This window comes from Podarcis filfolensis (assembly GCF_964270895.1).
Source record: "Podarcis filfolensis genome assembly, chromosome: 16".
Taxonomy (NCBI): Eukaryota; Metazoa; Chordata; class Lepidosauria; order Squamata; family Lacertidae; genus Podarcis; species Podarcis filfolensis.
In genome coordinates, this window is record NC_139620.1 from 31077360 (window position 1) to 31102339 (window position 24980).

General features: G+C 43.9%; 1 protein-coding gene across 1 annotated transcript in view; it reads left to right on the forward strand.

Annotated features, from left to right (window-relative positions):
- ZDHHC8 (zDHHC palmitoyltransferase 8) overlaps nt 1–24980 on the forward strand; it is a 142035-nt gene that overhangs the window by 95494 nt on the left and 21561 nt on the right. The window contains exons 2-9 of the mRNA XM_083590046.1: nt 1240–1361; nt 3954–4111; nt 11084–11256; nt 12603–12705; nt 14708–14799; nt 15802–15934; nt 17230–17335; nt 20188–20297. Of these exons, the coding sequence (XP_083446172.1) occupies nt 1240–1361; nt 3954–4111; nt 11084–11256; nt 12603–12705; nt 14708–14799; nt 15802–15934; nt 17230–17335; nt 20188–20297 (997 nt within the window). The remainder of the gene's footprint in view (nt 1–1239; nt 1362–3953; nt 4112–11083; nt 11257–12602; nt 12706–14707; nt 14800–15801; nt 15935–17229; nt 17336–20187; nt 20298–24980) is intronic.

Genomic DNA, 24980 nt, shown 5'->3' on the forward strand with positions numbered 1-24980 from the left:
TTAGACACGGGAACGTTCAAGCAGTAGCTACAAAGGGAGACCCAGGAGCACACTCTAAACACGCTCCCAATTCTTCCTTTGCAGTTGCAGTTTGAACTCAACGCCTTTTTCTTTTGGCACCTTCTTCAGTCCCCTTGCGAGTGGTCAGAAAAAGAAGCCAAATTTTAAAAAGCATTGAGTTCAAGCCTCAACCGCAAAAGAAGAATCAAGATTATTCTTGCATCTTGAAATCAAGCCAGGGTTGCACAGGAAAAAACTGAACAGCAGCTGCCTGTGGTGGAATTGCAACCAAGCGTGAATGGGTTGGATTTGCAGTGGTGTCCTGCTCCCCCCCCCCCCAGCTAAGGAAGTCTGATAGTTAAGTCTTTATTGATGAAGAAGCACTTACAGTGGTACCTCGGGTTAAGAGCTTAATTCGTTCTGAAGGTCTGTTCTTAACCTGAAACTGTTCTTAACCTGAAGCACCACTTTAGCTAATGGGGCCTCCCACTGCTGCTGCGCCGCTACTGCATGATTTTTGTTCTCATCCTGAAGCAAAGTTCTTAACCCAAGGTAATATTTCTGGGTTAGTGGAGTCTGTAACCTGAAACATATGTAACCTGAAGCGTATGTAACCCGAGGTACCACTGTACATCAACTCTGAATGCGCTCTGAGTGCACATGCACACACATGTTTCTAGCCACTGGGCACCGTCCCCCACGAATCTGTGCCTTGCAGAGCAGTTGCAGCGACAGCAAGACCCGCCCTGCCCCCGGCTTATATACGCTCCCCTGATGGGTTGCACTTCCACATCCTTTGAAGCCACATCAGCAAGGCTGAGAGGGAGGGAACAGTGCTCAGTGGCTAGAAACATCCATGTGCATGTACATGTGCATTCAGAGCACGTTCAGAGTTGATGTACAGTGGTACCTCGGGTCTTGTCGTCTGAGTAACCCAGGACCTCCATACATGCTGCCCTGGCTTGCAGGAAAACAATGCAAGAGGCAGCAGTTGCAAGTTACCACTCTCTGCAACCACAGCAGGCGCTGTGATTCTCCAGCAATTTGACTTCAAACTCCGCTGTCTCTCGAGATGGACAGATGCCAGCAACAACTCTGCTTCACCCCTCTTTTTGCCTTTGGGGAATGCCGTATTAAAATGTGTTCAGGTTGAGATGTTCTGGGGTGGGGAGACATTGACAAGGCAAATCGTTTGACAAACTAAGACTAATTCCAACCTCGCTTTTCTCTTGTATGCAGGTGCCCCTGGTTAACAAGAGCCGTCTCTCCAGCCATCCCTCTATACAATGGGCTCGTGTTCCTGTTTGTACTCGCAAACTTCAGCATGGCAACCTTCATGGACCCTGGGGTTTTTCCACGAGGTAAACCTGGACAGGATGAGGGTGGGTGGCTTGGGGAAAATATGGGCAGAAAGGAATGATGATGATGATGATGATGATGATGATGATGATGATACCTTTATTGTCAATGTACAACCTGTGTACAATGAAATTAACTGAGCCTCCCCTCCAAACACTCAGTCTCATTGCACTCTGTGTGCTTGTCGCACAACACACCAACCCCGAAAGTCAGTTGCACTATATCATTTTCCGTTCAGCAGCCTAACAGCCCATGGATAGAAACTGTTTTTCAGCTTACAAAATGGCACAACCAGCTTTTATTCCCTGCCCCCATTAATACCCCTAATAGGAAAATTAGTTACCTGATTATGCAGCGTTAATCTGCAGTTTGGAGAACTCCTGTTCAGAGTTCTAGCCAGCCAGCTGTGCCCTGTTCCATCCTCCCCACCATCACCAGTCTTGTCCCCACCCCCCCTGCCTCCCGCAACAGATACTCTGCGTTCTGTTGCTATCGAGCATGCTCAGTCCTCATCAGACTGGTGGGGGGGGGGTGTTTCCTTCCAATTAGGTTTTCCCCCACCCAGATTGTTAAACTTCTGTAACCCTTGGGGGTTCCTCTGAACATGTTGATACCTCCCTCCTGGATGGTGCAATTTTGGCCGAGTCGTGTTCTTTAAACAGAGAGTGAGTTTACTATTGGTAAATATCAAGGATGGGCAGATGGGAGTTGTAATTCAGTAGCATCTAGAAGGGCACAGATTCCCCATCTCTGGTATACTGGAGTTGTTGTTGTTGTTGTTATTTAGATGTGTTAGTCACCCGTATCCCAAATAGGATCGTTCATTGTTTATTTGCAACGGATTGCTGTTGTGAACAGCGACAAATGCTCTTGTCAGGTGTGTGTGTTCGCGTGTGTGTCTGGCTTCAACTCATGCAACATGCCAGCTTTTATCACGTTTGATGGGAGATGTGCTGGTAAACACTATGCAGATTCTTGTCTGGATAGCTTAGCCTCTTTCTTTTGAAGTGTCTGTCCTTTTAAGTCATGAAACTAGCGGCTTTTTCCTGCCTTCTCAGGAGCCTTTAGTGCAATCGCTGCTGATGTTTGTTTTTCTGGGGTTTAGGTTTTATTCAATGCGTTACCTCTGCTGAGATTTCCTAGTGACGCCAAGCCTGTCACAAATAGTAGACGAGGGAGGTAAATTTATTCTGCAGGTGGGCACTCCATGGAATATGTATTTATAAGAGCAGAAAACACTGAATATATAAAATGGGATGTGAGGAAGAAGGGTTATGTTAGCCTAGCCTTCTCCCTTGATATTCTGATTTTTAATGTGCTGGGGTTTTTATTTATTTATTTGCACTTCCACACCTTAGATTTAAAGCACATGACTTCCCCCCAAAGAATCCTGGCAACAGAAGCAGCCTTAACAAACCACAGGATCCCAGGATTATTTGGGCAAAGCCATGTGCTTGAAATACGTGGTGTGAATGTGACTGTACAGTTTAGACATGAGTTTAATGTATCATTCCCTCTGTTCCCAATGATCAGACTACAGTGGTACCTTGGTTGTCATAGTTAATCTGTTCCGGGAGTCCATTCGCCCCCCCGGAACTGTTCGAAAACCAAGGCGCAGCTTCCAATTGGCTGCAGGAGCTTCCTGCAGCCAATTGGAAGCTGCAGAAGCTGCGTTGGAAGTTCGGCTTCCAAAAAACGTTCGCAAACCAGAACACTTACTCCAGGGTTTGTGGCGTTCAGGAGCCGATTTGTTCGGGAGCCAAGCCATTCGACAAAGCCACTTCCGAGCTGGAGAGGAGGTGGGGTTGCGGGCCCACCCCCTCCCCTCACACGCGGGTGCTGGCTCACAGCCCCCGCGAGAGCAGGGGAATCCTCGGGCGCGTCACTGCCCTGGCCAGCCAATCGGAGGGCCGGGGAGGCGTGGCCTAACACATTTAAGGCTGGCGTACCCGGGGACTTTCCTCTCTTCCCCGTTCCAGCTGTGTGTCACTGGTAGAGAAGAAGAAGAGTTTGGATTTGATATCCCGCCTTTCACTCCCTTTAAGGCGTCTCAAAGCGGCTAACATTCTCCTTTACTTCCTCCCCCACAACAAACACTCTGTGAGGTGAGTGGGGCTGAGAGACTTCAAAGAAGTGTGACTAGCCCAAGGTCACCCAGCAGCTGCATGTGGAGGAGCGGAGACGCGAACCCGGTTCCCCAGATTACGAGACTACCCCTCTTAACCACTACACCACACTGGCTCTCACTGGTAGGGCTATAGTTCAGTGACTGCATCCTCTTGCCTAGACAGTGGTGAATGGCCAGAGCTGCGCTAGAGCAGCTTCTTTGCATGCAGAAGGTCCAAGTTTCAGTCCCTGGCATCTCCAGCTGGGGCTGGGAGAGAACTCTGCTGGAAAACCCAACAGTGGCAGTGTAGGAAGTACTGATCTAGATGCTCCAATAGTCTGACTTGGTACCAGGCAGATTCCCATTGTGTTGCTCTGTATTACGTTGTGCTGTGCTCTTAGCGGTTTGGCGCTAACCATCTTCTGCCTCCATCTAACCGTGTGTTTTCTCCTCCTTTCCCGGGGACGGGGTTGAAACCTTTGAGCAGCAGACGAAGACGAGGATAAAGACGACGACTTCCGAGCTCCGCTCTACAAGAACGTGGAGATTAAAGGGATCCAAGTACGGATGAAGTGGTGCGCCACCTGCCATTTCTACCGCCCTCCGCGCTGTTCCCATTGCAGCGTCTGTGACAATTGTGTTGAGGTAGGACAAGGCCCCCCTGCCCACTTTGGGGGAAGAGACTCTAGTTCCGTGGTGGAGCCATAACAAAATATGACTCCCCAGTACAGTCAAACCTTGGTTGTTGAACATAACCCGTTCCAGAAGACCGTTCAACATCTGAAACGTTCGACAACTGAGCCGTGGCTTCCGATTGGTTGCAAGAGCTTCTTGCACTCAAGTGGAAGCTGCGGCAGACATTCAGGTTCCGAAAAACATTCGAAAATCAGAGCATTTACTTCCGCGTTTTTAGCATTCAGGAGCTGAAACGTTCAAAAATGGAGCCGTTCGAGAACCAAGGTTTGACTGTATCCTTGAGCATTTTGCAGAGAGGGAAATCATAGCTTAGTTTTAACTAGTTTAATTTTGCTTTTGTTTGTTTTTTAATGTTGCATACCATCCTGGGATCCTGCATTGATATAAAAATGTATGGTGGTAGTATTTAGCACGAATATTTGGCTCAACAGCATTGAGCTTGAATCCCTGGGTCCAATATACCTTTTCAGCCATTGACTTTTTTTGGTGAGGTCAGAACTGTGACTTTTTTCTTTTCTTTTTTAGCTTCAGCCCCCTAATAGCAAAGTATAGTGGAGATTTCTAGCCTGATCTGGTGAAGAATGTGTAATGGTTCTAGGGGTTGCTCGTGCGTAAACCGGCGCCACACCTGGCTGGGTTGCCTGAGTGAACCTTTTCTGTCCGGACAGCCACTCGCCCGTGGCTGTCTCAATCGCTGGCAGAATCCGTCAGTGGGCGTTTCTTGAACTTCTTCCAGCAAAGAAGCTCTTTGACGCCTAGTCTCCGCCTACTCTCCCTGCACGGAAGTCTTCTGCGCCAGGAGGGTGTGGGTAGCGGAGGACCCCTACTCTCCCTGCTGGTCCCCAGCACAGAGTCATGGGACCGCCTCGCCGCTTCCCCCATCTGCCCCCCTTCTTCACTGGTGCTACGCCGATTCTCTTCCCCAGAAGATGGGCTGCCTCTCCCCATCCCGGGGCGCTCTCTCGAGTCCCTCTGGAGCCCGCTCTCTCCCTCCGGCACTGATGGCAGTTCCCTGACAGAATGCAGCCAAAGAGACAAGGAAATGTTGTTTGTAAACTAGAGAACTGTGACTCTAGGATGCTACTGTCAGGCAAGGTGTAGCTGTCCTCCATACCAAAATTATTCGGGTTCGTTTCTGTTGTGAGACCATTTCTTTCCATCAGCAGGTTGACTAAAGTTGTGATGCTAACCCCACTGAACTCAACAGGACTTACTTCTAAGAAAATAAGAGTAAGATAGAACTCTTAAGTCTTTAACACAATGTTTAAAAGTAGTCAACTGTGTAATTAAAAAGGGAGGGGAAATCTAATCAGTTGTAATAAGCAGAAACTCATTAAGCGAGGTGTCAAAGGCAGCCAGAGTCAATTGTAAAGCATTCTGACTGTAATCACAAGATCGGTCGCAATGAAAACTAACGGAGCAGAATTCATTCTCCGAGAAACAAGAACAGGATTTTAATTCTAACAGCAATTAAAAAAAAACAACCCTAACAAACCTTTAAGCGGGTTTCAACATTCTCTTTTTTAAAAAATAAAATCTTCTTAATTTTGAAATTTACAAACAATTATCAAACAACCAAAATAAAAAGAGAATTCCATAGATTCTCCTGAACTTCCCTCCTCCCCTTTGTGGGTCCTTATGTTAACTTTTTTCCTCCTGCAACCTCTCTATTAATCCCAGTCTGTTAAATCTCCTTAACAACCATAGGTCAACATTAAACTACAAGTTTCATTCCAATCCTATTAATAATATTAATTGCTTACAATGATAAATTATATGCTTTCCCCATTCCTTATTAAAATTTGTGTCTTCCTTATTTCTAATTCTTCCAGTCATTTTGGCATATTTCATCAGTTTAATTTGCCATTCTTCCCTGGTAGGGACTATGTCTTCTTTCCATCTCTGGACAAGTAACATCCGAGCAGCAGTGGTCGCATACATAAATAGTCTTTTCTGATCCATTGGTATTTCTGTACCTAGAATTCCTGGAAGGAAATCTTTGGGGGGTTTTTTAGAAAAGGTTATTTAAAAAAAAATTCTCCAGTTCATTATATTAAAAAAGGTAAAGGACCCCTGACAGTTAAGTCCAGTCGCGAACGACTCTGGGGTTGCAGTGCTCATCTCACTTTACTGGCTGAGGGAGCCGATGTTTGTCCGCAGACAGTTTTTCCGGGTCATGTGGCCAGCATGACTAAGCCGCTTCTGGCAAAACCAGAGCAGTGCACAGAGTGCACGGAAATGCCATTTACCTTCTCGCCGGAGCGGTACCTGTTTATCTACTTGCACTTTGACATGCTTTCGAACTGCTAGGTTAGCAGGAGCAGGGACTGAGCAACGGGAGCTCACCCCGTCGCGGGGATTCGAACCGCTGACCTTCTGATCGGCAAGCCCTAGGCTCTGTGGTTTAACCCACAGCACCACCCGCGTCCTTAGTTCATTATATACCGTTTCCCAAAATTCTTTTACTACTTTACAAGTCCACCACATGTGATAAAAGGTACCTTCTTTTTCCTTACATTTCCAGTGTGTATTTGACCTTGTTTTATATATTTTAGCTAATTTACTAGAAGTACCAACAGTACATCATTTCAATGTAATTTTAAATGTAAAGTATAATATGCTGTAAACTTCAAATCCCAGTTCCATAACCTCTCACATGCTGTAAGTTGTATATTATGTCCAAAGTCCCTCGCCCAGTGTATCTTAACCAATTTAACCTGTTCATCTTTTGTATGCCATTCTAATATTAGTTTATAAATTTTAGAAAGCAACATTCTCATAAGGTTCAACAGGTGTCGATATTGTGCTATATTGGAGCCAGATAATTATTTATTATATTGTATTTAGTGAAGTATTATCATAGAATTTTTGAAGTCTTAACACCTGCTGAACTTAATGACAATGGAAGGGAGTGTGGAGATCATCTGGTCCAGTGGTGAAGAACCTCCAGCCTTCCAGGTGGTTTTTTGGGGGGAGGGAATACCCATCTGCCCATCACCTGATGTCATATGGCTATCCTGATCTGTGTGGCCTCAGGGAAGGCAGAAGTGAGGAGGCCCAGAGCAGGGAGGACATACCGTACATCATCAGCTCCCAGTGGCCTGAGATGACTCTGTCACTCTACATATTAGACAATGCAGTTGTTTCAATGTTTTAAACTTGTAAACCACCTTAGGTGCCTTGGCAGAAAGGTGGTATATGAATCAGATTGATAGATGATAGATAGAAAGATGATAGACAGACAGACAGACAGACAGATAGATGATAGCTAGATAGATAGATGATAGATAGATAGATAGATAGATAGATAGATAGATAGATATAGATGATAGATAGATGATAGATAGATGATGGTGATTATGATAGATAGATAGATAGATAGATAGATAGATAGATAGATAGATGATAGATAGATAATGATGATAGATAGATAGATGATAGATAGATGATGATGATGATGATGATAGATAGATAGATGATAGATAGATTAGATAGATAGATAGATAGATAGATAGATAGATGATAGATAGATAGATAGATAGATAGATAGATAGATAGATGATAGATATAGATAGATAGATAGATAGATATAGATAGATAGATAGATAGATATAGATAGATAGAGAGAGATAGATAGATGATAGATAGATAGATAGATAGATAGATAGATAGATAGATAGATGATAGATATAGATAGATGATAGATAGATAGATAGTAGATAGATAGATGATAGATGATAGGTAGATAGATGATAGATAGATAGATGATAGATAGATAGATGATAGATAGATATAGATGATAGATGATAGATAGATAGATAGATAGATAGATAGATAGATAGATAGATGATAGATAGATAGATAGATAGATGATAGATAGATATAGATAGATAGATGATAGATAGATAGATAGATAGATAGATAGATAGATAGATGATAGATAGATAGATAGATGATAGATAGATAGATGATAGATAGATAGATAAGCCACTGTGCCAAATTAAAAAAGAAAGAAAGAATCTACTTCCTTTCCAGCCTCTGCTTGAATGTGGCACTTTTTAAAATTTCCCACCTTTTTCTGCCACCCTGCAGAGCAACAGGAAAAGACACCAGATTCAAAAAGCATTGGATTCAATGCCTGTTCACTCAGCCTGTTCCAAGACCCAGACGTTAGACTACAACTCCCATGATTCCTGACATAGGCCATGCTGGCTTGAATGGATGTGAGCTGTCTGTAGGGCGTCATGTTCTCCACCCTTGAACTAGATGATGTTGAACTAGAATTTGCAAGAGCCATTTGCACAAGAGAAAGCCCTAATCTGAGCAGGGAGCTCACTGTGGAAGTGCACTCACTGAGGCCAACCTTCCATTTGGGCAGGGATGGGGAAACTGTGGCCAGGTGCTGGACTACAACACCCATCATCCCTGAACATTGATCATGCTGGGTGGGTCTGATGGGACTTGTAGTCCAACAACATCTGGCGGGCATCCAAGTTAGGGGAGGTTGCCCTACAAGCTTTCCCCCGAGGAAGCACAAGGAGACCAGCTGTCCTTTTTTCCTCCCAGTTTTCCAAGTGAGACATAATGCAGACCATCTTGCATCACTTCCTGTCCTGGTTTGCTGTAGCAGACAGCATTCCTACATTATTAAGCTTTGATTGCTTACCGAGGAGAATAAGCAGAGCCATTAACAAACCTTGAATCAATAAGCTTTGTCATCAGACCAAGCCGTCTATTGATTTCCCCCTCCCTTTTTGGCGAGGTGAAACTCCTATGTGCTTATGTATCACGCTGGTGCCAGGAGACTTGGTCACAATGAAGCCTTTATTGGCGTTTCAAACTAGAGGCTCCCTTTAAAAGGCAAGAGTCGTCATTCATTTGTTTCATTCACATCCAGGTTTGAAATTTCACAATCACTTCCAATGGAAAGCATAACTTAAATGCTGCAGGGCGAGATAGCAAATGCGGGAGACAGCCAGTCCCCACAACCATTCTACTTGCACAAGACAAGCCTAGGCTTCCATTCCCAGCGGCACGGGGGATAAATTGGTTCTGTCCACACATGCCTGAATTTTGCATGCTGCCGTTCAGTTGGCTCCAGTTTTTGACGGGCCCTTGAGCAGGTAGACCTCCCTCCGTCCCACCAAACTAGTCTTGGAAAGGATGGCAATGGGTAGGGCATGCGACTCAATATAGTGCCCTTGCAGTAGGGGCACACAGTCGTTTGGTAATGAATGAAAGATTGAGCCAAATGAGGCCCTACATTCAACACTAATCCCACGAGTAACAGTTGGGCTTGTTTTCAACAGCTCATTTGTACCCAGTCATTTGGGGATAGGCAGTGGGCCTAAATTTTGCAGGTGCCTTCTGATGGCTACCACTTTATTTCCCCGCCCTGTGGAACGCCCTCCCATCAGATGTCAAAGAGATAAACAACGACCTGACATTCAGAAGACATCTTAAGGCAGCCCTGTTCAGGGAAGTTTTTAATGTGTGACATCTTAGTGTATTTTTGGTCTTTGTGGAAGCCACCTAGAGTGGCTGGGGAAACCCAGCCAGATGGGCAGGGTACAAATAACAAATTATTATTATTATTATTATTATTATTATTATTATTATTATTATTCCCAGAATGCCCCAGAAGTTGCCACTTTTCATGGGCATTGCTGGGAGAGAGGGGTTGCTGCCACCACCTGTGCAGGCTGCCATGTTCCTATGATGGCTGCTATTTTTTTTATCAACCATTAAGAGATAGAGGGAGAGAAGAAATAAGTTGGTTACAATATTGAATGATGACTGCCATCTCCACCACCACCGAATGCTCCAGAATGAGGCAATATCTAGAGCAGCGTCTTCCAACCTTGGGTTGCCAGGGGATTTTTTTGACTACATATTCCATCATCCCTAGACATTGACTTAAGCTGTCTGAGGCTGATGGGAGTTGTAGTCCAGTAGTGTTTGGGGGCCCCAGGTTTGAAAAAGTCTGCTTTTATATTGCTGTTCACCACCTTAGTGTTGTTGACAAACAACACTACAGCACACTTTCTACTGTTCTAATTAGAAACCAAGTTATGTACAGTTCAGGAAAATGTGAGTGTGAAAGCTTTGCTTTCAGCAGTTTAACTTAAAGTGGTGTTGGTGGGGAGGCAGAGAATTCATCTTCTACCTGGGCATGGGGTGAAGCCATCAGGTACCTTATTTTTTCCTCTATAAGACTCACTTTTTCCCTCCTAAAAAGGGGAATGTGTGTGCGTCTTATGGAGCGAATGCAGGCTGCGCAGCTATCCCAGAAGCCAGAACAGCAAGAGGGATTGCCGCTTTCACTGCGCAGTGATCTCTCTTGCTTCTGAGATTCAGAATATTTTTTTTCTTGTTTTCCTCCTCCAAAAACTAGGTGCGTCTTGTGGTCTGGTGCGTCTTGTAGAGCGAAAAATACGGTAATTACTCTGCCACATACCAAACTATGATGCAGATATAATCAACCCGCATTTTCTCTTTCCATAGATGTCCACTTTCTTATTGGGTCTTTCTTTGACAGGAAGGGCCATAGCTCAGTGGTGGAGCATCTGCTTTGCATGCAGAAGGTCGCAGGTTCGATCCCTGGTGTCCCTACCTGAAACCCAGGAAAGTCACTGCCAGTCAGTGTCGACAGTGCTGAGCTAGAAGGACCAATGGTCTGACTCGCTGCAAGGGAGCTTTCTGAGTTCCTTTTTTTCTAAGCAATGGGAGCTAGGACCAAGTTTAAAAATAATGAAAAGCTCAAGATTCTCAAAATAGTGCAATCCAGCCTGATTCTGTGGTTTTGTTGTTGCCAACTAAATACCAGGCAAAGCAAAGTTGGAAATTTTGGGTGGTATCTGTGATAACGTTGCTTCTTTCCGTAGCTGTATGTTATGCTGTGTCTCTTCATTTCTTTGCAAGGATTTTGACCATCACTGCCCTTGGGTTAATAACTGCATAGGACGGAGGAACTACCGATATTTTTTCCTTTTCTTGCTGTCCTTAAGCGCCCACATGGTTGGAGTGTTCAGCTTTGGGCTTATCTATGTTTTACACCATGCGCAGAAGCTGGGGGCGGCGCCCACAGCCATCACGTATCCTTCCTTCGGTGTTTGGGATGTTCAAGAACTGTGCAGAAGGAACCGGGCAGATGGGGCCTCCCTTAGGACCTGCACAAACAGCTGGCCCTTCAGTCATGGTAGTTCTACGACTTCTCCCAGCCCCATGGCCGGTGATTGGGGACGATGGGAGGTCTGCAGCCCAAATAACAGTCCTAGGTCCCCATCCCTGGTGTAGATGTTTTACGCAGCTGTCAGCCAACATCGCATGATGCAGAGTTACAGAGTCCAAAAGGCCTCCTGGCCTCCTCTGTTTCTGCTGGAGAAAGGCTGTGGCCCAATGTTAGAGCACCTACACTGCCTGCAAACGGCGCCAGGTTTGATCCTCAGCATCTCCAAGGCCCAAAACTCCCATCTGAAATCCTAAAACGCTGCTGCCCGTCAGTGTAGGAAATACTGAACTAGATGGACCAGGAGTCTGACCCAATATAAAGTAGCTTCCTATGTTTGTTTCTCATATTTCCAGCTGGGCGCAAGGCGAGTTGCAAAGCAGTGTGCGTACTAGCACACTCCATCGTTCACCCTTAGCCATGGTTTGGCTTAGTGTTGTGTTTTGAAACAGACCAGTCTCTCTCCCAGCTAGTGCAGAGTTTTCCCTTTCTTCCTTCTACCGTATTTTTCGCTCTATAGGACCCACTTTTTCCCTTCTAAAAAGTAAGGGAAAATGTGTGTGCGTCTTATGGAGCGAATGCAGGCTGCACAGCTAGGCCCAAAGCCAGAACAGTGAGATGGAGCGCAGTGCAGCACTCCATCTCGCTGTTCTAGCTTGGGGATGACTGCACAAAGCCTCCGCAAGGCAGCGGGGTGCCTTCACCCCGCTGCCCTGCAGAGGCTTCACAGGCTGTCCCCAAAGCCAGAACAGCAAGAGGCTATCCCAGAAGCCAGATCCCTCTTGCTGTTCTGGCTTCTGGGATTCAGAATTTTTTTCTTCTTGTTTCCTCCCCCCCCAAACTTGGTGCGTCTTATCGTCAGGTGCGTCCTATAGAGCGAAAAATATGGTAATTCTGTTCCCTTTTGTGTCTTGTTTTCTAGATTGTGAGCCTGCAGGTTTTTATTCCTCTACAGTTTTTAGTATATTTTTAGGCCCCTTTATCAATAATAAATTATGATAATGAAGAAGAAAGCTAAGTAAAATCTCCGTAGTCAAAGGCAGTATACCACCGACTGGTATTTGCCGGAGGACAAACAAATGGAGGGAAATAAGTTTCACTGGGTCTTCCCTGCCCCCAAATGGAGGACAATTATATTCCAGGTTATTTTTTCTTCTCCTTCAGTCATTTCTTCATCCTGAAGTAGAGAATTTCCTTAATGCTAGCATACAGTATGGCTGTCATGTGTGTGGCGGGTTTGTTCTTTATTCCAGTCATTGGTCTCACAGGTTTCCATATTGTTTTAGTGGCCCGGGGACGCACTACTAATGAACAGGTAAGATGGCATTATTATTATTATTATTATTATTATTATTATTATTATTATTATTATTAGCAGTAGTAGTAAAAATGTATACCCTGCCCTTAGACTGCATTAGCTGGGCAACATACATGAAAATATTAAAGATCACCTCCAGATTATCATTATTTTGGGGGAGGGATTAAATAGTGTTCTGGAAATTTGGGTTTGCACAGTTAAAGTCGCTCTCTGTCATGCTCTGTTGCAACATACCTGCATTTTCAATTGACTTTTACCACTTATGAAGGTGACAGGGGAATGCACAAAAAAGCGTAAGGTAACGATTGATTAGCGTTCAATAAAGAGCAGACATCTTATCATCTCCAAACAAGCTCTGTATAAGCAAATCAGAGATGGATGCTCAATAAACAGTTTGCCTAGAGGAACTCAGCGACACAATAAACACATTCAAAGATGCAAACAGCAGATAGATAAAAGCAGGAATTTGCATGGTAATGTATATTTCCATGGAAACATGTGGCCCTCCAGGTGTGCTTGAACTGCAGTTCCCATCAGCCCCTGCACATGCAGCCAATGGCCAGCGATGATGGAAGCTGTAGTTCGGCAACACCATTTCAAAACTTGACTTCCTTCTCCCTCTTTCTGCAGTTCCTTAAATTTGTTTTTAATATCTTCTGCCTATCCAAATTAACTTAATTTGTTCCTTTATTCATCTACTTTAAAAATATACTCTTATGAAACTGCAGGTTATTACAGTAATCCTGCCAAAGTTCTTATCAGTTTACAATTTGTCTATAAATAGTCAATAAATCATTTCCATTCTTTTATAAAAAATTGTTATTTTGATTTCTTATTCTTCTGGTAAGTTTTGCCATTTCTGCATATTCCATAAGTTTTTGTATCCATTCTTCCTGCTGGGACTTTTACTTCTTTCCATTTGGGGGCAAGTAACATTCTTGGTGCTATAGTAGCATTCATGAATACGTTTCCGTACAGTTTAGGTAGTTCTGTCCCTATAATTCCCAAAAGGAAAGCTTCTAGGTTTTTTTTACAAACGTTATTTTAAACACCCTTTTCCATTCATTATATATCATTTCCCAGCAAGCTTTAACCTTACTACATGACCACCACATATGATAAAAATAACCTTCTTTCTCTTTACATTTCCAACACTTACTTGATTTAGATTTATACATTTTTGCCAATTTACTCGGCGTTAGATACCATTGATATATCCTTTTCATATAATTTTCTCTTAGGCCATAACATGCTCTCAGAATTTTTCACTGAACTTCTGCTGCCCCCCATTGCCAGTAGGGTTTATGTAAATAAAGCAGAAAAACAGCTTTCCCCTACATGTGGCAGGAAAATGGGAAAGGGGGTGGGGGCTTTAGGGCAGGGAAATGACAGGCAGGGGAAAGGAAAGTAAGTACTCCCTCGCTCCCCAAGGAGTTTTGCTATTTAAATTTTGTTTTAAAGGCATCTAGGAACTGCTGTGGGCTGCTGGGAGAGGTTTATTGTAGTCTTCCCCAACTTAGTTGCCTCTAGATGTTGGTGGGACTACAGTTTCCATCATCCGTGACCACTGCTCATGCTGGCTGTGGCTGATGTGAAATGGAGTCCCAACAAACATCTAAGGCAGGCATGGCCAAACTTGGCCCTCCAGCTGTTTTGGGACTACATTTCCCATCATCCCTGACCACTGGTCCTGTTAGCTAAGGATGATGGGAGTTGTAGTCCCAAAACAGCTGGAGGGCCAAGTTTGGCCATGCCTGATCTAAGGGGAACCAGTTTGGGGAAGGCCAGACTTTTCTGGCACGTAGAATTTCTGGAAGCACCAAGTTGGCCATTGCTGGAAAGAGGATGCTGTGCTAGATGGATCTCTGGTCTGAGCAAGCAGGATCCTTCTTAAGGTCTTATGATATGGGGCACAGGTGATCGATGTGTTGTTGGTTTCTAAAGGGTTGATCAATGCTTCACGTACCTGTTCAAAGTGCCCTGAATGTTTTAATTCCAGGTGACGGGTAAGTTCCGTGGGGGAGTAAATCCGTTCACTCGAGGATGCTGCGGTAATGTGGAACACGTTCTCTGCAGCCCTCTGGCACCCAGGTAAGCTAGGAGGAGGGACATATGAAACTCTAGCTACTGACCAAGGGTGAATCCCCACTGTGTTTAGTGTGTGCAAAAGTCAACTTTGGGCCTGGACAGCCTGTTTCAAATCTACCTGCTTGCCTTATTCACATGTGGTGGGTGGAGGGTACATATCAGAGGCTCAGAAAAGGTTTCCCCTCTCTTCTCTCACATAGGAGGTGGTGCCTCTTCTAAGATGGTGCTAACAACCTTAAGGTTTTCTTAAAATATACTTGTATTAAATAAATATAATCCTGCATGTTTCACCGGAGGTGTCATCTTAGAAGAGGCAGGAGAGAATGCCTCTCCAATAATGATGCCTTTCTCATGGCAGGCGTCATAATCTAAAAACAAAAATTATATCCTATATACTTTCCCCCTCTTTAGAATTATTGCTTTTTCTCCAATTTCCACTGTATGCAGTTTTAATGGATTAATCAACTAAAACCATATACTTTATTCCTTCAAAATTACTGTCCCCCCCCCGCCACCACCAATTTCAATTGTAAGCAGATTTAATAGATCAATCAACAAAAAACCCATATACTTTTTTCTCCTTTGGAATGATTGCATTTTCTCCAATTCCCAGTGTACACAGATTTATTGGAGTAATCAACTAAAACCATGTCCTTTCCCCCTTCAGAATGATTGTTTTTTCCTCCAATTTCCAATGTTAGCAGATTTAATAGATTAATCAACAAAAACCCATATACTTTTTTCTCTCCTTTGGAATGATTTTCTCCAATTTCAAACATTTTTATTTCACAGCATTTCGATGCTGCTTGATTGTTATAATACCCTAAGTAGCTTAAAGTTCACAGATGTAATGAATTATCTAAAGCCCATAAACAGATCTGTTTAGGCAGAATCTGATGTGAGTTGTAGTCCAAAGCATCTGGATGTGGGCACCAGGTTGGGGGAAGCCGATGCATGTCAAGAAGACTTTGTCTTCAAAGGAGAATTGCTTACATACTTTCTCAGGTACATTGTTGAGCCAAAGAAGAAACAGCCCGTAAGTGTGAAACCACCGTTCCTGAGACCAGACTTAACTGAGCGACAGATCACAGTGAAGATAAGCGACAATGGCATCCAAGCCAATCTCAATCGGAGCAAGGTAAAGCATGCATGGCATCACAGATTTGGGGTATCTCCAGATTGGTGGCGGCTTGGGGCAGGTATATTCTGCAACATGTCATTGATGCAATAATAGGGCACGAGTGATGGGTTGTTTTCCTTGTTCTATGATTGTACCTGTTCCGTTTGTTATTCTATAATTCTATATTGCTGTTACCTGCCCTGGGACTCATGGTGATAAGGAAAATACAGTGGTACCTTGGCTGTCGAACTTAATCCATTCTGGGATTCCATTTGACTCCTGGAACTGTTCAGAAACCAAGGCACAGCTTCCAATTGGCTGTAGGAGCTTCCTGCACTCAATCGGAAGCCACATCGGAAGTTCTAGTTCCAAAAAATGTTCGCAAACCGAAACACTTACTTCTGGGTTTGCGGTGTTCAGGAGCCGATTTGTTCAGGAGCCAAACTGTTTGACAACCAAGTTACCACTGTAATGCTAGACACTTGAAACTGATAGACATGATTCATTCAGGAGCATTAAGTTAAACGGAATGGAATTTAGCTGGATGCAATCCAAAATAAAATAAATAGTTTGGACCTAACCCTTTAATTGTATTTGCAATCAGAGTGGTTTAAAGACTGAGTTTTCCTTTGAATGTTTGTTTATGGATTGAGCTGGAATTCTAACAGGTACTAGAGATGCAGTCAGAGGGAAATAATAATTTCAGGCTAATTACTTGAAGTAAAAATGCTTGTGTGTGCGGCATAAATATATAATCTCATTCATTAGTTTGTTTACTAAGCATGTTGCTACCTCTCAAAGCTAGTAGGAAAACAGATGGAAATGTGATCAAAAGATTCTAGGACTGTGTACGCACTCCTGTTAATTCTGCATCCAGTGAACTCCACTGCAAGTTTGAAAAGAATCTGTATCTACCCTGTATCTATCTTGCTGTTTCTTATGAAATGCTGCATGCTGGTGCCCACACATATACACACACCCTGGACACAAACCAGTTTTGCTCTGAATTGAGAAGAACAACCACCTAGCTGCTTTTTAAACCAGTAATGTGTTACACAGCTGAGTAATTCAGGGATATGAATTCTGGGGGCTCTGTGCACTTATGAACCAAATCTAGGAGAAATCCAGGCATTAGCTCATAAGTGTTTTCATTTGCACCCTGACAACTTGGAGAAGTAATTTGAAACATTGCCAAATGCCTGCAAAATGGCATGGTTGGAATCGACCTCCTTGCTTGAAGAGATTGTGCAACTTCTATGCCGCACTCTCTGGTATGGTATGGAAGACCTCATTTGCTTTGTGGTTATTTTCAGTCTAAAGTTAGCCTGGAAGGGCTGGAAGATAAAACCATGGATATTCAGCCTCCTCTACCCCCCAAAGGAGATTCCAGCAAGTACAGTGAGCTGGGGAGCAGCGAAGGTAAAGTGCCCTGTTTTGTGCTTTGTACTTTTAAAACCAGGGAAAATATCTTTGGTCTCTTGAAACTTCCTTTCTGCTAGAATGTGAACATAGGTTGAGTTGGTAGCTGTGATCCAGAAAACACTGTCCAGTTGGCAGAGGGGACATAGCCAAGCACATGTCTCGTGTGCACAAGGTCCTAGGTTAAATCTCAATCCTCTCTGGTTAAAAAGATCTCATTGTGGATATTTCACCCGTCCCATTGCAAGAATCTCCTGACAATGTTTTCAGAAAGGAGGGGCAGAATCTGCTCATCGCTTCTTCCGCTCCAGCCTGACTCTGTGGGAGTGTGAGTGTTATCTGTCTAGAGATAAGATGACTGCTTAGGCAACCGTAACACTCATGCAGTCCAGTAGCCTCCATTAGTTTCTAGTTCATTTTTAGTTTGCAGTAGCTGTAAAGGATAAAGAAGTTATGCTTCAGATTCGTCATCCGTGTAGTTCATACTCTGCTGTGCTCTGCTGACTTTGGCACTGAGTTTGGTACTCACAGCTCAAAGTTGAGAGTCCATTTCACTTAGACCTGCTTCCCTGCAGCAGAAGGTCTCTGGAAGTGCTTTCCCAGCTCACTTGTCCCAGTCGGGGCTGAAGAGGTTGAGCCCAGTCGTTGAGCCCAGCTCAAAGCTGACACTCATAGCAGGTGGTGAGAAACACCTTTATCCACCTGAAGCCTTAGAGAGCTACTGCCATTAGGAGTAGACTGGGCTCGCTCAATCAATGGTCTGACTTGGTAAAAGAGAGCTTCAGAGTGATGTTATAATATGGGGGGGGGGGTTGGAACCCACCACTTTCAGCGTTAGACCCACATCTTCTAACTAGCCTGTAGCCCTCCAGATGTTGTTAGACTCCCAGCTTTCGTTATCCCTGGCCGCTGACCATGCTCATGGACATCAATGCTGAAGTGAGTTAGAGTCCAACATCTGGGGGGCCCAGGTTAGCCACCCCCCACTTTACAGGGAAGGGCCACCTCTCAGTGGAAGAGCACACGCTTTGTCAGCAAATGGTCCCAAGTTCAGTTGCCACTATCTACAGGGAAGGACGTGGGTGGCGCTGTGGGTTAAACCACAGAGCCTAGGACTTGCCGATCAGAAGGTTGGCGGTTCGAATCCCCGTGACGGGGTGAGCTCCCGTTGCTTGGTCCCTGCTCCTGCCAACCTAGCAGTTCGAAAGCACGTCAAAGTGCAAGTAGATAAATAGGTACCACTCCGGTGGGAAGGTAAATGCCGTTTCCGTGCGCTGCTCTGGTTCACCTGAAGCGGCTTAGTCATGCTGGCCATGTGACCCAGAAGCTGTACGCCAGCTAAATAAAGCGAGATGAGTGCTGCAACCAGAGTCAGCTGCGACTGGACCTAATGGTCAGGGGTCCCTTTACCTTTACCTGTTACAGGGAAGGTTTGGAAAGACCTGTGTGGAGTCACTGCCAGGCAGTGTAGACAGTATGAAGCAAGATGGACCCGTTTTCTTGCTTGGTAAAAGGCAGCATCCTATGTATTTTATAGAAGAGCCAGCAACCTACAGTGTTCAAATCAAGATGTGATTCTGCGGGTGGTATTCAGCTAATTTTTACTCAGAGCAGACCTGCTGGCATAAATCACTGCAACAAAATAGGCTCATTAAATTCAGCAGGTCTACTCTGAGTAAAACTTAGTTGAACGCCACCCTGCATCTCCGTAGTTTATAGTTCTCCAGCTGGTGTTCTCCGATATCCCTTTGCCGTTCCTCTAGGCCACCCCCTCTTTTCTTTATAGAGTAACAAGGTGCAAAGAAAGACAGGGATCTTTAATTGTAACTATTTAATTGAAACCAACACCATCCAAATCCCTGTATGACAAAACTGGACCAGCCAAAATGACTTCTTTGCTTGTACAAATAATAAAAGGTAAAGGGGAGCCATGTTCTCCTTTGGTCTTGATTGCTGTGTCTTCCAGTGTTGATATATTCGGGGGGGGGTGTTTGTCCTGGTTTTTTCTCTTTATGAAGGTAGTTGGGTGTCTTGGGTGTCTGTCTGTAGAAAAGTAGGGTATAAATTGAATCACAGAATAGTCTGTTTTCACAGCTTTCCCTAACTTTCCTCAGGCCCCTGATTCATTTCCTAGACGCGCCCCCTTCTCCTCATCTTATGACCTTTTTGACTGCATTGTCCCTCTGAAGAGCCAAACAAATCAGCCAATGGCAGCCAAAGACTCTTGCCTTCTTTACCTGCTCTGTTCCATCTATGCCAGTCTCTGCCAAACATTTTATCACCACCTCCAAATCCTTTTGCACATTGTAACACGAAGGGGCTGTAGCTCAGGGGCGGTTTCGTATGCTGAGTGTAAATTATCCAGGGGAACACATCTTGTTTATCCAGTGCTACTACACATGTGCTTCTTTCATATGCTTGCACATCAACATGAACAAATTATTGCCTTATCTGTGACTGTCCCAGCTTGCCTTGAGGTTCCCGGGGGAAGCTGGGTTGAAGTGGTGGAACTTACTAGAAGAGAAGAATCCTATTGTCCAGGGCAGAGTCAAGATAGGTTACAAAGGATTGCAGCAGCCAAGGAAAGCACAGTCTTTCAGGACTTCTGGCCTTGTAGGTCCTGGGGTGAGGAGGCTGCTGATCCTCTGCTTCAAAATAGGGCCTCTGTTCTGGCTTTTAAACTTGAGTGGCACTGAATAGTAAAAGACACTATACCTTGTGGAATAATATATGGTGTCTGTTTATATATCACTACTGAAGAAAGCCAAAGGGGGGCGGCTTGAAGCCAGAGAACGTGACTTAGTGGAAAGAAAGGGAGTAAGTGAGTTTTCTTTCCTCTTCCCCACAACCAGAGAGCAGCCTTTCACCCAAACTGATGAGCCCTCCCACACCTGCAATGTACAAGTATCGTCCAGCTTTCAGCAACGATCCCAAAGTGCACTACCACGGAGCATCTGAACAGGTAAGCCTATCAATAATTTGCAGTCTTATGGACATGTAACTGGGAATACGACCCTTTTGAATACAGTGATGCCTACTTCCAGCTCAAGAAGCACAGGATTACATTGTAGTAATATAATCAAAATGTCTTTCCAAAACCAGCAATTATGCAGGAAAAAATCTGCATGAAGAACAAATTTGATAATTTTTATCATTCATTTCACTTCTGTATTGCTTTATATTTTTAAGGAGGGGGGATCTCAAAGCAGTTTACAAACTACATTAATTCATCAAATCAAACAATCCAGTATAAAACATTACAGAATAAAGTAAAATATAAAGTATACATTCCAAGCAACATAATTAAAAGGGAACTAAAATATTATAAGATTTCCAAATAAAACGTTAGAAAAGGAGGTCAAGGACAGAATGCACATTTAATGCAGTAAAGTTAACAATATATATATATATTTACATTTCAAAAGAAAACTTAATTAAAAGAAGTCAAGTATAAAATGCACATTTAAAACAGTATAATTAGCAAGAGAATAAAATATTTTCTTAAGCAAAATACATATCTGCTGCTGTTGCTGCTAATCTTGCCAGTGGTGGTTCATGGCAGGTGATGACTTGGCAGCCCAGGCTCAATTACCTGGGTCTGCACTGAGAGACAGCCAAGATTATCTCTGTTCTCTTCAGCAGCCTCAGATTTTGCAGCTGGAGTCAATCTGGGCTCTGCCCTCCCAGGCCAGCAAGGGAGGGAGCAAGTCTTGCAGGTCTCACAGCCAAGATGGTCTTTATTACATTTTCTAGCAAGAAGAACCAGAGGGGGGACTTCAGAAGTGGACTTTTCTGTCCCTCCCAATTAGCTACAGTGCAGGCCATTTTATTTTTCACTCTCTATGAGCTGAAGTTTCTTCTCTTCGCATAAAGCAATCACTCCATCCTTTTTAACTTTAAAACTGAGGCAGAGATACCGAGCGAGAACTTTGGTTTTAAGAAACATGCAGGGCTTTTGTTTTTTGGGGATTGGAGTTCAGTGTGGTGACTCATCAGTCTCTCTAAGGGGACTTGTCTGCTGGCTGATGGAGGGAGAGCTTTTGAAAGGGAGCCTTGCAGTGCAAGATTACAGCACTGAGTTAGCCTTGGCTGAAAAGCTTATTATCTCAACTGCTTCACCTTATTATCTTGACAAATGGCTTGCTGCTTCCCTCCGCTATTGCTTTATGTGTGCTTCAGCTAGTGCTGAACTTGTAGCATGGAACTGAATAGATCAAGGCGAATCTTGGTAAAAAGCAGGATTTTGTATACTATGTGGAGCTTCTATGCTCATATGCCACAGAAGCAGGATGCTGAACATTTGTCCAGTCCAACAAGGCTCTTTTTGGGTTCTTACAACTTTCTGTATATTGTGTTCTTGGGCAAGAAAAGCAAGCAAGCACAGAATTGCACCTTTTAGAACAGAATATTCAGCATGATACAAGGGATGCGGGTGTTTAAAGAGAAATTTTGGTGAAAGGCTCTCTTTTGCATAGATCACTACACCTCTCTTTTTAACTGTATCCGATGATATAAATTCTTGACCAAGCCTTTTATTTGTTTAACACCTTTCTATGGAGCCTAATCACATGCGTTTCTTGTAAGCATATGATGTCCAATTGTTCCTTTTTTAAAATATGAAAAATTTTAGACCTTTTTTCGGGACTGTTACAGCCATTTATGTTCCAACTCAAAAGCTGCAGAGACATCCTGGATAGATCTGGTTATTCTTTCTGGGGTGGTACCTTGTTCTCCGGTCCTTGAGGATCCGAGGGGGCGGGCTCCCCTGGAGGTTCTGGCGCTGGCAATCCAAGTCCTTTGTGGAGGTCTTCTCCGTGTGCTCCCAAAAACTTGTCTCTATCTTCCACTGTTTTGATTTTGATCTTTCTCCCTCTGTAGGTAAAGGATAATCCTTGTGGAAACTCCCACCTGAAGATAATTGCGTTGCTTCTCAACAGTCTTGCCAATTCCGTGTAATTAGATCTAAGGTCCAGCAACTGCTTAGGAATGTCCTTGTAGATTTCAATTCTCTTGCCCAAGATGTCTAGTGACTTTTCGTAGTGCAGGCCCAAAATCTTGTCCCTTTCCTCCTTTGATCTCAATGTTATCAAACAATCTCTGGGCTTCTCTGTCCTTCTGACTCTGCCAAGCCTGAAAGCGGATGCAATTTTAAAGTCTTTTTCCTCTAACTCCCAAAACTTGGCAAATTCCTTAGTTAGAAATTCAATAAGATTATCTTCTTCCACCTCTGGTATTGACCGTATCCTCAAGTTGGTCTCCCTGTTTCGCAGTTCTGTCATCAAAAAGTAAATCTGATGTTCTCCAACTTGTTTGCTGAGTGGTCTTACTTCTTTCTCAAGTTCTTCCAATCTTTGACTAGTATCTTCAGCCAGTTTACGATTTTCACCTACAGCCTCCTTTAATTCTCCAATGGATTGGGCATTCTGTGCAACTTGTCCAGTCAGCTTATTCAAACTTTCTGTGTTCTGTTCAATTTTAGCTGTATGCAAATCAGCCTTCTTGTCCAGAGCCTCCAGTTTCTCCAAAATTTTCTCCAAGACAGAGCTACTTGTCCCTGAAGCCATATCTCCCAGGTGCAGCTCCTCTGTCTCACCCTCCCCTGCCTGTATTAGGGAGGCCGCCTCTATGTCTGGAGGCAAAGTGGAAGGCAAGGCCGGCACAGAAGATCTACGCTGTGAGGCTGCAGATAAAGTTAAAGTTGTTTGTTTAGTCCTTCCTCTTCTCCTTGCGCCACTCATTCCAAAGTTATCTGTAATCCAAGGTCAATCCAAGTTGTTCCCATGAGAAAGCAGAGTCCCAGATGCAATAGTCAAACAGAGGCCGGGAAAGGGAAAGTAAAACAAAGTCACTGCTGTAAGCCCAAAATCCTCTAGAGGGAGCTTAATACGTCTTCAGGGAAAAGATCAAATCCAAGTTAAACTTATAAATTTAAATCCATGTCTATCGCCTCCACAGTGTGTTATTTTTAGCAGAGTAAAACTTAAAGCAAAACAGTGTTTCTTACAGTGCCTTGACTGCAACAGTTTCAAAGTATCCAGTTCCAGCTCAGAATGTTTCAAAACCTGAATTCAATATATCCAAAGTTGCAGACTGGTGCTCATTCAGGCAGCTCCAGCACCAGAGATTCTTATTTATTTTATAATCCACTGGTACCACAGAAGAAGAATATCAGTGCATCCCACATATGACCAGCAAAAGTCAATAGCTCAAAGTCTTTCTCTCAGAAAACTGCTTTAACAGGGTGCCAGCATTTAGTTAAAGCATAACTTTTTGTCTCCACTCCTCCTGCTCTTTGCTTAAAGTTCAGTATCGCGGGAGATGGGCTTCCTGCTTATTCTCACTCCGTTTTCAGCCAAATTTCAACTTTTTTTTTAAAAAGTTTTAAAAGTTCCATAAAGTTCTCAAAAAGTTTCAGAAAGTTGACGAAAGTTTCAGAAAGTTTTCAATGTCCAAATTTACTCACGGGTTGTAGTTTCCAAAGTTCAGAAAAGTTGCAGGAAGAAAGGACAGCGCTGACCGGCAACAGCAATGCGGCTTCACTTCGCTGTTTGCGCAACGACCCACAGCGCCGCTACCCCCTCCGCGATCCGGAGCCCCTTACGGGGTCCCTTCAACGTTTTGGGGGCTGCTTCTGGCGCCCGCCGGGTCCCGAGACCACAGGCTTCTGCCACCTGTGGTTTTCCTGGATGGGTCTCCGCTTCGCCGTAGCGGACGACCCGTTTACAGCGGAGCTCCCTTCTCCTTACTCGGAGAAGGCAGCCATTACCGGTCGCGCCGCCTCCGGAAGTCAGGGGTCCTTTACCTTTACCCCCATTTTATGCTCACACCAATCCTGTGAGGTAGGATAGGTTGAGTGAGCAATTGGCCCAAAGTCATCCATTGAGCTTCATGGCCAAGTGGGATTCAAACTCTGGTATCCCAGCTTCTAGCCTGAGAATTAACCACTCTGGCTCCTCAATTTCTCACATTTCTGCTCGTCCTTTGAGTACTTCTCTCCCCCTTTCAGGTGTTGTGTGTCCAAGCTGATAAATCAGGAAATAGAATGGAAGATTAAAACAATGAAACAAAAAACTTTTGAATCGGCAAATAAATGTGGGAAACTGCTAGCTTGGCAGTTGAAAAGGAGACAAAGATTAAATACAGTAACAAACTTAGAGGTTGAAGGAAGGAACATTCAGAACCCGGGAGAGATTAGAAAGTGCTTCCAGAGGTATTTTAAAAAGTTATATACTCAAGGGCCACAAGATGAAATAGAGATTACACAATTTTTGGAGAGAAATGGATTAGCAAAGCTGTCAGAAGAAAACAGAACAATTTTAAATGGCAAAATAACACAACAAGAGATTGAACAGGCCATCCTGAGTCTGAAACAGGGCAAATCACCAGGGCCAGATGGACTGACCTCTAACTACTATAAGACATTGAAGGATTATTTGATACAACCTTTGTTGGAGGTCAGTAATGAAATAATGGAGGGGAAGAAGGCGCCTGAATCGTGGAAAGAAGCATTTATCACATTGATTCCAAAGTCAGAAACTGAAAAGACACAACTTAAGAATTACCGTCCCATCTCCCTTTTAAATGTGGATTACAAAATATTTGCAGATGTTTTGGCACGAAGATTTAAGAAAGTTTTAAGTGAGAT